Source organism: Anopheles cruzii, chromosome 2, assembly GCF_943734635.1.
Source record: "Anopheles cruzii chromosome 2, idAnoCruzAS_RS32_06, whole genome shotgun sequence".
Taxonomy (NCBI): Eukaryota; Metazoa; Arthropoda; class Insecta; order Diptera; family Culicidae; genus Anopheles; species Anopheles cruzii.
The window spans coordinates 33185935-33201399 of NC_069144.1; the positions used below are offsets into that span (position 1 = coordinate 33185935).

General features: G+C 43.0%; 1 protein-coding gene across 3 annotated transcripts in view; it reads right to left on the bottom strand.

Moving 5' to 3' along the window:
• The window catches only part of LOC128269116 (CUGBP Elav-like family member 4), a 100826-nt gene that overhangs the window by 57893 nt on the left and 27468 nt on the right, over window positions 1-15465 (bottom strand). For 2 of the 3 annotated variants that reach the window (XM_053006484.1, XM_053006483.1), the window contains exon 2: window positions 2733-2741. The exons of the other annotated variant lie outside the window; for it this stretch is intronic. In XM_053006484.1, the coding sequence (XP_052862444.1) occupies window positions 2733-2741 (9 nt within the window). The remainder of the gene's footprint in view (window positions 1-2732; window positions 2742-15465) is intronic. 3 annotated transcript variants of the gene reach the window in all.

The following is a 15465-nucleotide window of genomic DNA, read 5'->3' on the forward strand; positions in this document are numbered from 1 at the left end:
CATGCGAAAGGAGCTTCAGTTTCAATCAATCTACTTTATCAACAACATCTGGCAAGTTATTTCTTGTTCTGACAGTTCTTTGGTGGTGCGTAATGAAATGGAAAAATGGGAACTCAATACTTTGCCAAACTACCATTCGGTGACCAACGGCACAGCAGCCGTTGGTGTGTTGCGTATGGAGACCGAAGGCACGCAATCGGTTCGTTTCGCTAAACAACATTGCAAGGAAATAAAACAAGTTTTGCTTCTCCGGTGCTACATAATTGATCTCTTGATGGACATAGTGATAAATGATTTTCGGAAAATGGATCAACTATTTGAACGGGATCATCGTATTGGTTAAGGATATAAAGATCCCCACGATCAGAGTATCACGGCAAATTGCTCTTCGCTTGTTATTTTCTATAATACAAGCTGTAATATAGTTTACTATCATGAATAACCTACAACAGTTAGCAAGTCTAGTTTAACAACACGATCATTAATTAAAGTGAGAAGATTGTAATATTGTCGATTGCTGTCTTCTCGAATTCACAAGAATTTTAAACGGAAAGTTTAAAAATTCACTTCCAATAAACTGTTGTTCGTCCGTTTACCAATCGCACACTGTGCCATCGTATATTCTGCTCAGAATTATGGTGGATATGAGTGAATCTGAGAAGGACAGGAACGTGCTACAATAAATCACACCACTTAGCATGATTTACGACACACAGGTTCATCGTGTTCAACTGCTCATCCTGACAATTTGGCAACACTAAAGCGCACGTAGATTTTCCCCTCCAGTTCAGCGATGTAACACACCGCAAGTAACTAAAACATTAAACAAAGTTGGCATCAATGTGCTCCTTTCTACATGAAACGAAAAAACGAAAACGGGTTCGTTTTTCGGTCGTGAACGAAAACACGAACGAATAAGGATTACTATACAATTGGTTCTATTTGTTGAATTTTAGTTTAATGATTTGACCACAGTTCGTTGGTGTATTGTATTGTTCAATCATATTCTTCTTTCATTTTAATTTGGGACCTCATTATCAACACATTTTGACTTCCATGTCATGATTTATGTAGTCAAAAGAGCAATGTGCCCAAATTAAAAACAAGCTGGTCGCAAGTTTCATCAAATGTAATTCGGGGTAGCCGTTTGATTGTGCAGCGTAAACTACCAATGGATAGACCTAGAAAGGACAGGCAAAATGCAATGAAACCCCGTCTTTCTCTCGGGAAGATGGGTTTTTTTCTCGCACGTCATTTACCACTTCGGTTGAGTCAGGGCTGACAGGCGTTTGATTTATTCCATAAGATAAAGTCGGTCCACATTTCCGGATGTACGCAGACACTTGTCCCGAGAGGATATTTTTCCGATTTGTGAGATTATTCGGAAAATACCAAACAAAACTCTAGTAGGTGGTGTGGTGAAAAATACCCAAAGGGAAAGGTTTGACGCTGAAGGGTAACCGAGAATCTTGAAGTTAAACTGCTCGTCGAGCACAGCTGCGCTGTGCCACAGGGAGACGCAAGCGTGTGTGAGAATGGCCCAGGGATTGCCAAAATGCGTGGGTGCATTTGAAATTTATGAACATTTAAATTTATTCACCGCGTGCACTGTTTTCGGTGATCTCTTTCTCGTAAGCATAACATTGTGCCTCCCTCGTCGTACGCATAAGCACCAACGTTTGCAAACTGTGGCGCCGTGTGGCCCCGTAAACAACTGATGTGGCAATGCTCCCGTCTAACCTTTTATGTTTGGAGGGTGAAAGCGAGTTAACGTAGTGCGAATGTATATTTATGTGTTACGTTGAGAACGATTAGAAGAAAACGCATAAATCTACATGAAAATCGTACCGACGTTAGCTGTTTCTTTTGGAGCCTTCCCGAACAGAAGATACTGTAGATGGCACCCTCTTGTTGAAGGCATGCGCGTATACGCATGATTTGATGATAAGAAGGGGCGAAAAAAGATCGCCTGTGGATTAGGCCGTGAGGAAACGTAGCAGCAACTCCAATATCCTAACTCACGGTTGCATTCTCTCACGCATAAAGAATTTTTTCATATTCGCTAGCACAAACAAAAGTATAGGCCGCGGGATGTCCTTTCAACCGTTAGTCCTGTTGCCGAGTGACCTAGGGAGTTACATGTATTAAGCATGTATTACTCACCATCTATCCCAACGAGATAGTGGACGTAGAGGGCTCCAAATGTGGATACTGTGCAAGGAAAACCTTTTCTGTATCGTAATAATCAATAAGGGGAAATCTTAAAGATGGCTAGCGATTTTAGTCTGTTTTGCTTGTTTTCGAGTATGGGTCTCATTTGATTACTGTTGATCGAGAAGATTATTTCATATCAAGGACAAGTCTTCGTTTAAACAGTGGGCTGTTCCAGCCATAGCAAACCAGCAACTGCCTGTTGAAGCTATGTAACCAAATCTTATTTGATGACAAGCCATCGAATATGACACTGTTAGCGGCGACCCTTACTTCAACGAGCAAGGTTCAACGAGCGAATTAAAGTGAAACCAGCAGAAATCGTAGTGGAGGATAAACTTTGCTGGCCGACCGGGAGAGCATTTCGCCTTAATGACACGTAATAATGGCACTCCCATTCACGGCTGCGGTAGGTTCGGTGGCAAAATGAAAAGTCATTAACGCTTTGTTTCTTGCTTTTGTTCCTCGAAAATATCTGATAACAAGTTTGTCGTCTGGTGCTTGTTCTGTCCAACGGCTACCGCTATGTTCTACCGCACGCCGGCACGGGTTTGCCTTCAATGTCACCCGGTTTCTTAAGGCGAAAACACGAATTCTTCTCGTTCTGCCCAATTGAGGTCCATTCGCCACAGGCCAAACGATGCGCTGTCAGAACCGCCATACAAAGAGGAAAGGGCATCGGTTGGCTCGGTTGTGCTTAAAAGATCATTTCCCTAGTTCCCCGCGGCTAAACGATAGATGGTCGGTCATGTTTCATGCTTCCTTGGATACTTTTCTGACTCTTTCGTGTACTTTATACACAGTGCGAGCACCGTCGAGACGAACGACCGAAGTACCTAAAATAATAACCAAACATACCGAGAGCAGCAACTGCGAAACATGACCCGATGGTTGATGGCTCTACAAAGTAGCAGTGTGGTATCGCTCGATGGAAATGTAACCAAAGTTCGTTCCCGCTGGAATGCCGCCCGAGGTTGTTTGTCGCCGTATCGTTAAATGTAATCACAAGCACCATCGCCGCCGGAATGCCAGAAACTGATTTGCCTCTTCGTACTGGCCACTCTTGGACGGACATGGCGGGGAAATTCGTTCCGCATCCAGGTATGGTAAAATGAAGCATTGGTTTTCACTTACGGTATTAGGGAAAAGGAAAGCAACGAGGGAAATGTTGCTGAAGGAAGTAAATCTTCGGTTTTGCTTCGCTGGGGCCTTGACAATTTATAATATCAACACCAAGAGCCTCACAGTTTGCCGCTGTTCAAGAAGCTCGACTGTGCCTGTTTTCGTGTTTAATGACGAAGAGAGTTGGTCGTATGTTTGCCCGCCTTGTGTCGAGGGCCGAATGAGTCGAGAAAAAGACGGATCACTACGACGTCAAAGCACCTCCTGAGTACTGATCATATTCATCATCCACAAGAAATTGGAACCAGCCAAAAAGTACCCAAGTTCGTGCTTCTCATTAGTCTTCCGAGGTACACAAAGCATTGCAGGTGTTCCAAGGCAACAGGTGTTTAAATAGAAGCAGTGAACGAAGCATTCATAAAATGTCACCTCTTCCGATGGTAGGAGAAACACCCGCGAGCCCGGAAAAGGATAGCAGGTCGATAGCTGCGTACATTTCTTTCCCTTCCGTTTGGTAGCGCAACTAACAACTGTCCGCCGTTTAGCTGGAGAAGCTAGATAGCAAAATGATTTATAGTGTCACATAAATCTTCGGCTATATTTATTTATTCTATTATTTATGATCGCGGTGGAGGGGTTGTTGCGGCTAGGCAAAATACTTCCCCGGATCAATGTTCTGTTGGTTTGTTTCACATCGAGCATTCACAGATGATACAAAAGAGAGGTGTGGTGTGCAAATTGACACCATCGAGATCCGGGGAAGAAAAATTAGGGAACTCCCCCCCGGGGGGCTTGAAAGGGATATTTTGAGGTGTGCAGTTTGAAATTTCCCCACGCTGTCGAGCGCCGGGAGTAAATTCGTTTACGAGCTTTTATGCTTATGTCAGGTACAGCTTTTCTTATAACAGCAAACTTATGCGATACTGCGCCGCGTCTCATGATAAACGCATTGCAGGAGCATGCATTTCTTGCGGATACTTTAAGTTCTTCATGCCACGAAGCGCTGCTCTTTTCGTTCCAGCGATTCGTCTTATTTATGGTCTGCAACAGCTCGAAACCCCATTCTGAAAAGCCAACAAAACAAAAAAATATATATTATACTGAAGAAACAGGTAGGGAAACAAATATGTTTGCTCTGTGTATACCATCGCTCCTTTGGCGAACCCGTAACTTAATCTCTCACTCAATTAAGAGGTGTGGCGAGACACGCTCCTCGGTCATGTTCCCGCCGATACCGGTACGGTATGGTAGAACACACAGAACGTATACTCTACTTAAAAAAGAAAAGAAACACACCCACATACAGCCACGTTCACGTTTCGCTCTCCCCCTCCGAGGATTCCACGGCTAGCGGCGGCACCGCGAGCTAAGTTCATTTTAAATTAAAGAAAAACAGTTACTTTCTCCCACATCACCAGTACGGCTGAAACGGAAGACGAGCAGATATTCTAAAGGATCCCAGTTAAACAGCTTCTTCCCGTCGGTTCTCAAAGTCGCACGTACCAAAATGCCTTCCAGCCTGTTTACTCTTTACTTTTGGCCTGCAACATACCTGGCCACCGAAACCGCCAAGGTTCCTTCAAGACATTCACATTCCCACTAACGTCCGTCCGAACCCACTTCAGGGGCCAGCTTCTCTGCTGCTCGACGATCCACTCGGCTTCACGCCCAGCAGGCGCCACCGTTTTTTTTCTGCGCTTGATATAACCAGACATGACTACGTTAGACCCGCCACGCTACGGTCCTGGCCACACGGGCAAATGCTATATTTTCGGTCGGAAGTTTTACGCTACATCCTGCCGTACAGTGTTTCGTTAATGTTTTGCCGCTGTCCCTCGCTGGTGCTCGGCATTTCTTCGACGCACGCTGTTTCCGTCCGTCATCGTCAGCTGTGCCGTAACGGTGGGTGGTGTCTGTTTTATACTGGTTTTTGGCGGTAAGCGACTCGTGTAGTTGCTCTGCATGGTGCGTCACGGATAGGAATTAAAACTGCACTTGATGTCTAAAAGGTGGTTGAAGAACTGTCGTTTTCTGGCGCACCATTGTGGTACTTCTACCACTCAGCGGTGTGTGCAAGGCCAAAACCCAGACTTGGTACAGCTAAGTTCGAACGCACCATTCCAGATCTCCACGATAGCGATGGCAGGATTCAGAAAACGGGAAAACATGCATAAATAAGTTTTTATTATATTTCAATTTTACGCCCTGAAGTTGTGCGTCGTGAAGGGGAAATGCAAGAAAAGTTGGGACATGTTTTTCGTGGCCGAACCTAACAGGAGCACCGGCAACGCGCAACAGGATTGCCGAAGGAGTTGGCAAAAAGACTGCCAAGAAAACGAATCGTTTGAATCACGACAACATACTCTGCCGCTGGTACGCCCAACTGCGTTGTACCCAAAATCCAAAACCCATCCTCTGAAACGGATGAGTTTCCTATCATCGTCTTGGGGGGCCGAGGCCGAGTGATACCGCCAGATGCCGTGTGGCAAATATTGTAATGCCAGCCAACACGTCCACGTGCACAATCAACACATGGCCTCGACGAGCTCGGCGAGAGAGGAAGTAGTTAACAAAGATTTTCCGAAAAGCCCATTTCGAACCGTGTGGTGGGCGAAAACGTTCAAGAAGCCCCTGTTTCCTATACACCCTACGTGACGATCCTAATCACGATGCTTTTAATGGGCTTCCCAAGCGCTGGATGGAATTTAATATTCGTTGATTTAGACAGGCGTAACATAACTTGGTAAAGCCAAACCAACCCAGCCCGACAAAGCCGCCATCGCGGAGAGCCAAACCAAGGGTACAGTCGACACCTGCCGTTAACTGCCACGCAGGATGTTGCAGTGTCGTTTCTCCCACTCAGCAGTCTTGGGACAAGTCAAAAGCTGCGTGTAGTTGTGTGGCAGTCGAAAACGTGAAGTATGTTATGCTTAGCGGGATGTTTCGACAAAAAAAACTTCCACAAAAACCCTGCAACCGATACTATCAATTAAGGATCAAATTTTCTTTTCCGCATATGAAAAAGAATCAAAGGTAACTTTACCATATTTGGCTATCGTTAGAGTATTTCGATAGTATAGTCTTCTGAAATGTATTTCAAGAAGTGTATGTAAATAAACCTAGTAACAAGCAGTTGGAAGATTATACAGGGTGATTCATTAAGGACACATGTTTTCATTTGGTAATAACAAAAAAACGGTTGAATATTTTTCAATGGTTGAACATTTGTTTGAAAGGTTCATTTATGAAATTTATACCAATTTTAGCAAACCTTCCTGTATCAAGTTTTGGTTCATAGGATGTCTTTAGTTGTGCGTCAATTCTCAGGCCATGGACAAACAGCGAATACCAGAGAAACATTATCTAAATTCTCTCGATCGTACTTAGCAACGGTAAGGATGGTGAGACGATGAGTATATATTATAGAATGCCCTGAAAGCACCAATAAAACTGCTGTCACTCAATTTACAATCCTTCGCCCGCAAATCAGATTATTTTCAGCTGTATCGTTTGTTTCGATCTTGATTTATTGAACCCTTAAACAGATCTTATTTTTTGCGCCATTCATGCCATTGCGCCCTTTCTGACAGTTTCGTATTCTTCGGCAATGGCTTATAGGATTGTACGGTTTATCAGTCCTTTTCGTTTTCTTCCAGATCACGCCTATACCGCAGTCACACCGTTCAATGACTAATCGTATTTTGAAAAGAGAATAAAATGCTATCGCGTGGGGCCGAGAACTCAAACTTTCTGGAAAATGCTTTTAGAAAGCCAAAACCTGTCATCCCACAGACTTCTTGAAGCCCTCCACTATATGCACATTATTATCATTGGCTCGGTAGGGACTACAAAATTGCTCGTCTTCCATTTTCCATTCCATAATCGTCTCTATTTCGATGTCTGTGAAAACGCGTTCATACAATCTGCCGCGCGGCATCTAATGAGCTTTTCTGTGTCTGTTTTTATTACCGAAGTCCAACTGACTACGATGAAGCTCGACGGGGAGGTCGTGAAACTGTCACCATGATTAGGGAGAAAAACGCCGAAGTAATGGGCCATCGATGGACGACTGTTTCATTGGCACTCGTCGACAAAGACATTCAACAGTTTTCCCGTGCTGCTCCAAGGAAGGGCACATTTCAACGTGGTACACTGATGTTTCGTTCCCAATTCTTTGTCAAGCAGTCAGTTTGTCAACCGCGGTTCATCCCATCAACAGAGTTTTACTCTAGAGCTCCCGAAACTGCCTACAACTTCTTGCAAGCCTGCATGGAAAATGTCCATTGTTTCCATTAGTTATGTCTTGGTTCAGAAATAAATAAAAAAGTGATACGAATTTATGAGTCATTAAAAGTTAATGACTTTCAATGGTTACTTAGGCGTTTTCCCGTTGACCCATGAAACAACGAAGTCTGCTTGGCTGCTACATTTCCTCGTTTCCGCGCTGGGCGGCGTTCTACATAGTGGCACCTTATTCTAACTCCCATTTTTCTATTAGAATACATTTAATAAGGGAAAAGAGAAGCCCGATGAGAGCTCATAGATTAGCACAAAAAGGAAGTTGATCGATAGCTTTTCTTGTGGTCGTCTGTTTTGTTGAACTTTTGCAATGTATCTAGAAGGCTGTCCAATAAGTTTTGAGCTTCAATAACAAAGAGCGTGGCAGCTAACTTAATTTTTATGTTATATTTCTAAAGACTTTTTATGTGCTGACGTATGTGAAAGTTAATTTCAATTCTTTGTTTAATTAATATCTTTGTTTATTAATATTTAATATCGACGTGTCATAGTATTTTTTACAATGGGAAAAATCAAGTATCGTGCAGTTATTGAATTTTTATTTTTGGAAGGTTTAAAAGCGAAGGAACGAATATTGAAAGTCTGTGTCTGTTGTAGGGACCATTTTGCCTTCAATTAATACAGGAAAAAGATGGATTGCTTAATTTAAACGAGGTCGTACAAGCCTCGAAGACGATATACGTCAAGGAGTCCAAAAACAGAAACAACACTTGAAATCGTAGAAAAATACAGGATGATGTGTTGGAAAATCGTCGAGTGAATGAAAAAGATTTAGTATAATGCCTAGCCATCTCATTGAGCAGTATAACAAATATTTTGTCTGAAGTTTTAGGTTCCTGAAAGCTGTTGGCAAAATGGGTGCCGCATTTGCTAACCATGGAACAAAAACGCATTCGAACGTAACTTAACTAACCGGACGCAATCAAGACGACAACATTGTGAATTTTTGAATGGATAAAGTGCATTTTGTGTGTCGACTCATCACTATGGATGAGGCTTGGGTCTATCACCACCTTGCGTCTATTGGCCCCTAGTGACTTCCATCTGTTTGTAGACCTAAACAAATCATGCGTGAAAAGTATTTTTCGTCAAATGATGACGTCATAACAACTGCGGAAGCGTATTTTGTAACCCTTCCAAATTCCCACTTCAGGGATGGAATTCATAAATTAGAGTCTCGTAGGAACCAGTTTGGGGACTATACTGAATAATAAAGTGTATTTCAAACCATATAATTGTGTTTTCCTATCGAAGCTCAAAACTTATTGAACAACCCAGTACAACTCGATTGAAGAGGTTAAACTCTGCGTCGGTTTTATGAGTGCAAAGGCGTTGCGTTTCAAAAAGTTTATCAACTTCCCTTGACTAGCCTCCTAATAGGCAACCGCGAGGTTCCTTCAACTGTTGAGGCACAGTACAGAAATTTAGAGTCAAATTGCAGAAAATTGGCAGGATTAAGTGTGCCCTTTTGTGTGACTGCTTTTTGTGTCGTCGCAACGCGAAAAATCGCTAAGCATAGTTTTAAGAAGGCGAAAATTTGCTTCTCTACCACCATTGTCAGTCGCCGGCCACAGCTGCCGTGCACGATAAACGTCTGCTCAATGCTTCGAGTCCTAGAGCTGGGTGCTAGGATCGTGAGCAGAATGCCCAAGTACACCTTTCTTTTCAGCGCAGTTTGAGTAGCTTCCACTGCCGTCACATTGATCCTTTTGGTGGTTGGTAGTAAAAAGAAAAAGTTTACTTCATTGTCAAAGTTATTGGGGGGTAATCTCATTAGTGGAAATGTTGAAGGCGATGGCACAAAAAGCGTGTTCGTCCTTCCGAGTGGCCGACCTAGCCGGCAAGTCGTGCAGGTGTGTGAGGTGAATCTATTACCGCATTCTTCCCGTCTTCGCCTCCCATTTATCCCATAACGGCGAGCACCTTTTACGGATCACTTACACGGAAAGTCTCTGCTGTGTGACACCTTAGACGACTTTTTGTGTTTTTACGAGCACCTAAGCTGAACTCATTTGAGGCTGGGCTTGGTGGTCGATTGTGTTGAAGCGCAGCGTAGAGTAAAATAAAGATACAAAAACAACAGAACGTTGACAGCACACCACGGAGGGAGTGGTATACTTGGTTTTTGCATTAGAAACCTTGGGGCATAGTGGAATGGTTACGGATTACCTTAATGGGAGGAAGAATCAACCGCATCGAGCACAACGCTCAACACGTGTTCTTCCTCTGTGTGAGTGCAAACACAACAAAAAGCAAAACTCTTGAAAACATTCGAAAGTTAAGGTTTATTCTGAATCTGAATTAACCTCCCATTTAAAATTAGCTCCAAAGGTAATTGTGGGAGATTTTATCCATGAAAATCTTCGCGTTTTGCGGTTGATTGTGACTCGACGATATCTGAAGAAAAGCGCTTCGGCACGAACAAAACAAGCCATAAAATTCACCCTGAATGGACGCTGAGGCCGTTTCCCAGACTGATCCGCTGCAATTTAATCGGCTTTCAGTTTGATGTCCATATTATAGCCATTCTATGGGTTCGCGTCACACCAGAAAACTGCTGTAGCCTCCCTTCGATTGGAATTGGATTACAGTTAACCGTAAGATTAATACAATTTTTCTTATTTTATGTGAACCAAAGTTTTCTGCTGAAGTGGTGCTGGAACACTGGATCATAAAATGACTAGTTAAGGGAAAACCATTCTATTTTTCCAGACACGTAATACAGATAAGGAAGGCAGAAGGTGTAGCAAAAATTATCGTGTGATCTGATTGCCTGTTCTTGTCTTGTTTGTTGCATATTTAGACGATGCGATGTAATTTTGGATGGAAACTAACTTGCATTAACATGAAACAATGTGTCAGTGATTTTAGGAACAACAACACTTGAATGTTTTCACTAGACTAAAATCTTACTTAATAATAATTCTTGAGGCTCTATAGTATGTTTCGCGGATGGTGTTTTTAGATTTATCTACTTAATAAGGGGGCGCCATTCGTTCACGAAGTAATAAACCTACGACTGTGGCAAAAAGAATGAACGCAAAAATTTTCTTTCGTCTTTTTATATCCGTACACGATGTCGCACAAAGCATCACCACTGACCGGTTTAATTAAAACAAAAAGAATCTTTTCTTTTTTTATGATTTTTTTCTGCATGGATACACGAAGATCGTAGCCGAATAAAATAGGACAAAAAAACAATTCTTCGTTTGCCGTTGCAATACTATCTTTTGTATGACACCCTACAGCAGCGATTGTTACCTTCAGTCATTGCTGCTTTACGCAAAAATGTTTACCGTGAATGTCTTATGCCGAATGGGTTGTTTGCTATATTCTGTTTTGCATTATTTTTTCTACTGAGAACAGCAACCGGATGTACGAAGCGGCAGGGCGAGCGGAATGAACGACCAGGAAGTAGACCGTTACAGCCGCCTGGAAAGGAGCATTGGTAGAAATCCAAATCTAGCTTTCCAGGTTGTCCACACCGAAAAGAGGAAAGCTTACACGATGCAGGCTTGTGACCATCGTTGATCATAGAATGGCTCTTTGCCCATTTTTCACGGAGCGAATGAAAATGGTTTGCATGTCTATGCCTCGTGTAGTGATGGAAATGGAAATATAAAGCGATAAAAATTATTACCATTCTCACATGCCAGCTCAATAAACGTTCTCGTAGTGTAAAGTTAATAAAAACGTCAATTATTCACCGTGCTCAACATTGTGTTGGCGCTCTGGAGCGTGAAGAGTACATTGTACTGTAAATGGAGAACGTGTGTGCCTCTGAGGGTGTTGCCGATGATTTGGTGTTCGTTGAGCTGTCTTTTGCCATGAGCGTCCGCTTCCAGGGCACAAAATATAAAAAATAAGACAGGTCGTAATGAATAATTGCACGAAACAAAAGCAAATGAAATGAACGTCGCATGCAACGTGCTGTTGCTTCAGGATTATAGGACCATTTTCATGTTGCTTTTCAAAGTTACGATAATCGTAAAGCGAATGCGAATTCTTGTAGCGTTGAAGCGTACCGTCTTGCAGAACGATAATTATTATATGCGGTTGCGGGAACGCCACTGTTATTGTGGCCGCAAAGATAGGACATTCGCGATTGGTAAGGATTATGAAAATTTGAGGTGTCATTTCGATTGCGTCAGTTAACCGCAACGAACCTGCGGAGCGCACTCTTTTATAACCTCTCCAACATTTATTTAAGTGTAATGTAAAATATATTAACAAATCTCCGTCTCAGCGCGTCGGATGTCGTGGATGGTAAAGCAAAATGAATCAAAAAGGAATAAATAAGTGTTTCGTGGTTTGCTTATAAACAATCGTACAATGCGTTGCCTCAATGTCGCTACATGTTATGGTTAATGATGACGAAATCGTTTTACCAAGTAATGATAAAATGGCGGTAATGTTAACGAGCAGAGGGATTAACGAGTTGACTTAACGCGAAACATGCGATCAGCGTTATCCCAGGTTGGATCGACTAAATCTAACAGCTTTATTAAAATGAGTTGTATCTTCTTTCGGGGCATTTTAAAGCTTAAATCATAGTACTGTGCGAGAGAACGGATTGAAAGTGAATATTCTATCATTTGGTATCACCGTTTTTTGTTGTTTCCGTGCAACTGCCTTCATTTGAGGGCTGCGAAAATTGGTAGATGAACCCTTATTCCTGTATCCTAAGCTCACCAGAAGATTCGTTACGGTGTTGTGTCTCGTAGTAACTTGTCCTTGTTTCGTATTTTGCTGCCTAATTTTTCTCCACCCTCCGCCGGGCCTGCCTGGACACGATTCGCGCCGTTGGGGCAAATGAATTGAAAATTTTCAGAATAATGAATAATTAACAGCATCTAGCGGTCGTGCTCCACCGTCATTGCTCGTTCGACATCGGACGATCCGAAGGTTCTTGCGACGATGAATAGGACGCCGTGCCGCACCGCAGGAGCAGACAAAATTAAAAGAAAATGTAAAAAAGGGTTCAAGACGATGGAATGGTGTTAAAAATTTCCATGCTCGCTCGGCTCAGAGTTCGCTCATTAAAGACGCTTCGCTGCCGACAGGAAAATAGAATAAAGCGAAATTGGTTCGGGGCTTATTACTCTTTCGATAAAAATGAATACCCAGTTAAGCGTGAGCTTTCAGAGAGCTTCAGTTGATGGTGTGCGCATGTGGGTGTAAGTGTATCCATGCTGCTAGAAAAAGTTTGCCTACGTTGAAGGAGTTGTTACGATCATTGGCCCATACCGGGCATGGGATTTGGACGGGAAAATTAAGCAACACGAAATGAGCTAAGGAAGCTTTAAGCGGTTTTAATATCCTGTCGACACGGCTGTTTACTGGAAGAAGGAATGAAGCACGGTGGACGTGCCAGCCCATCATCCGTTCATCTCAGTCGCACACCAGGTCTCGCGCGGAGCATCCCTCGCCGAACGTAATTTCCCCATTTCGCTCTCTTGCTGGTACTATTATATTGTTAGCAAGATTAATGGAACTAGAAGGCGCCCTTTACCGAAGGTGAACGACGGGACCTTTTTCACGAGATTATCATTGATGATGATTGAAGGGAAAATGGAGGAAAAAGTTGGGAGCAGTAACCTTTTTCCGGATTGTGCTGCTCCTCGTGTTATTCCAGGCCCCCCCTCCCAGGAATGCCAGTGTTGCAAATCAGCGAGCATTGCGCGAACGCCGTAATTTGGTTATGCTAATGTTTACCTTAATCATATCCATGTTTGCGCTGGCAGGGAACGGACAAACAATTATCGTTGGTCCGCTGGTCCAAGCGATGGACTACAGGGTTCAGGACTCTAGGGCGCTTTTACGGCGTTAACACCATCCGAAAGGGGCGAGCACCATTCTGTCTACAACACACACACACACGATGCTTGACTTCGTACGAAGGAGGAAGCTCGCATTGTAGCTTTTTAGCAGGTGGTTGTCCCGATGCAACAATTCTGCTAACGGTGGTAGAAAATGATTATTCGCGCCCGTTTTGCGATTACTGCAATTACTGGGAACGTGAATAAATTATTTTCCTAATTATTTAATTGCAAACCTCCGGGCGCAATGAGTGCGGTGACGACAGGAGATTTTGTCAACCAGCGGTCGTTGTTGCTAAGTTGTTAGTAAAAGTTGGCCCACGAGGGTTTTATTGGTGTTGCGCTGCAACTTGGCTGGCGGATACAGAGAAAGCAAGCCCGGGAAAGTAAGGGGCGCTCTATCTCCATCCAAGCCGTGAAAGGATTGCGAAGTCAACCCTCGCGTAGTTACCGGTTCGAACCTTCGCGAACCGGAATCTGTTTCCCGGTGCGCGGTGGGAATTGCGGTTGTGCCGAGGAATTAATTTCTTCTTACTTTTCCAACTTCCTCGAGGGTGCGGAGAACACCAAGAAACCAGCCAGACTATACTAGAGGAGCAGAGGAGGTGACATTTGTCGACGGCTTTAATAAAGTCATGGCAACGCTGGGGCATTAATGTGTGCCGAATGGAAATGCTGGTTGACGCACTGTGGACGCCCAAGGTTGCTTCCAGCTACACAAGTTGTAATACTGGAATCCCCCACTGGGAAGCGTAGAACATTGGCTTGAATGTTTCATTTTACCCAGCACAGAAGAAATGGTTATGTATGCTAAAAAGCCACTTTAAGTTTTTCTTTCCAATTTGGCTTCGGTTTCGAGTAACTTGCAAACTGTGGTAAAACAAAAAAAGGACGATAAAACTTTTCCATTTTTCGGGTGTCCAAGAAAACAACCGCCTTTCCTCTCCACAATGCTTAGGACCATTCGAAAACTGCTTCAAGAATTCGTCCAAAAACCAACAAACGTTTTCTTTACGGCGCACCGAAATTGTAGCTCCAGGAATTGCCAGGAGAGCCTTTGAAATCAATTTTAAAAACCTCACTCCGAAAACCAGTTTCTTCAAGCCACAGCTCCCACCGGTTTCACAGTGTCCTAGCAGCATAAGACGCGACAGCGCGGCCTGCTGTTGTCGTTCTTGACTGAAAAACCAAAAAATGTCTCTGGCCGCTATTTGGACACTGGGGCCGCTATTCTCTGAGTAGGCTAGTGCAGAAATGAAAAAATGTTTCACCTTCCTCTTCCTATCACCAGAACAGCAAGAATAGAAAACATAATAAACACATTATATTTGAAAGTGATTTCCATTTTTTTTTTTCATTTTCATCACAATTCGCACAGACACCGGAGGCCACCAGTGTCAACAGTTACCAACACGAAACGCCTTTTGTGTTAACTTTTCTCCTCCCACCGCCTTGGTAACGGAGTTTTAAATTAATTTTCTAGAGTAAATATGTATTTGCCGTCTCTTTCGAACTCTGCTTTCCTTGGTCAACGGTGTTTTTTTCTGCCAGTATGGTTCGTCGTTGGGTAAAAATATCAGAGCTGCCGCAATTGAAGCTTATTTGTACCTACTAATCTGTGTGAATGTTTGATGAGATCAAAAAGTAATGGCGGCGAATGTGCCATTAATCGAGAGTCGGTTGAGTGTGGTACGTTTAATTAGGACGTTACGGAAAAGGTAAAAGTTCTACTAACGATTATTATTACGGAGATGATGAAATTATTGAAGCCAAAAAGATAATGTACAATTTACCTAACGTTATTGTTACGTCAAAAGTATAAAATCATTGTTTTTTGCACATTTTTTTCGTTAACTAGACGGTCCGGCGAATTGAGAACTACGGTGAACAAACAAATCAGACGGTTTGCCTACGTGTCCAGCTGCATGACAACGTTGAGCGTTACCGAATACTCTTTCAACGTGTGAGCATGGTTAAACATGTGAATACATACAGTTGATGATGTGAAAAACAC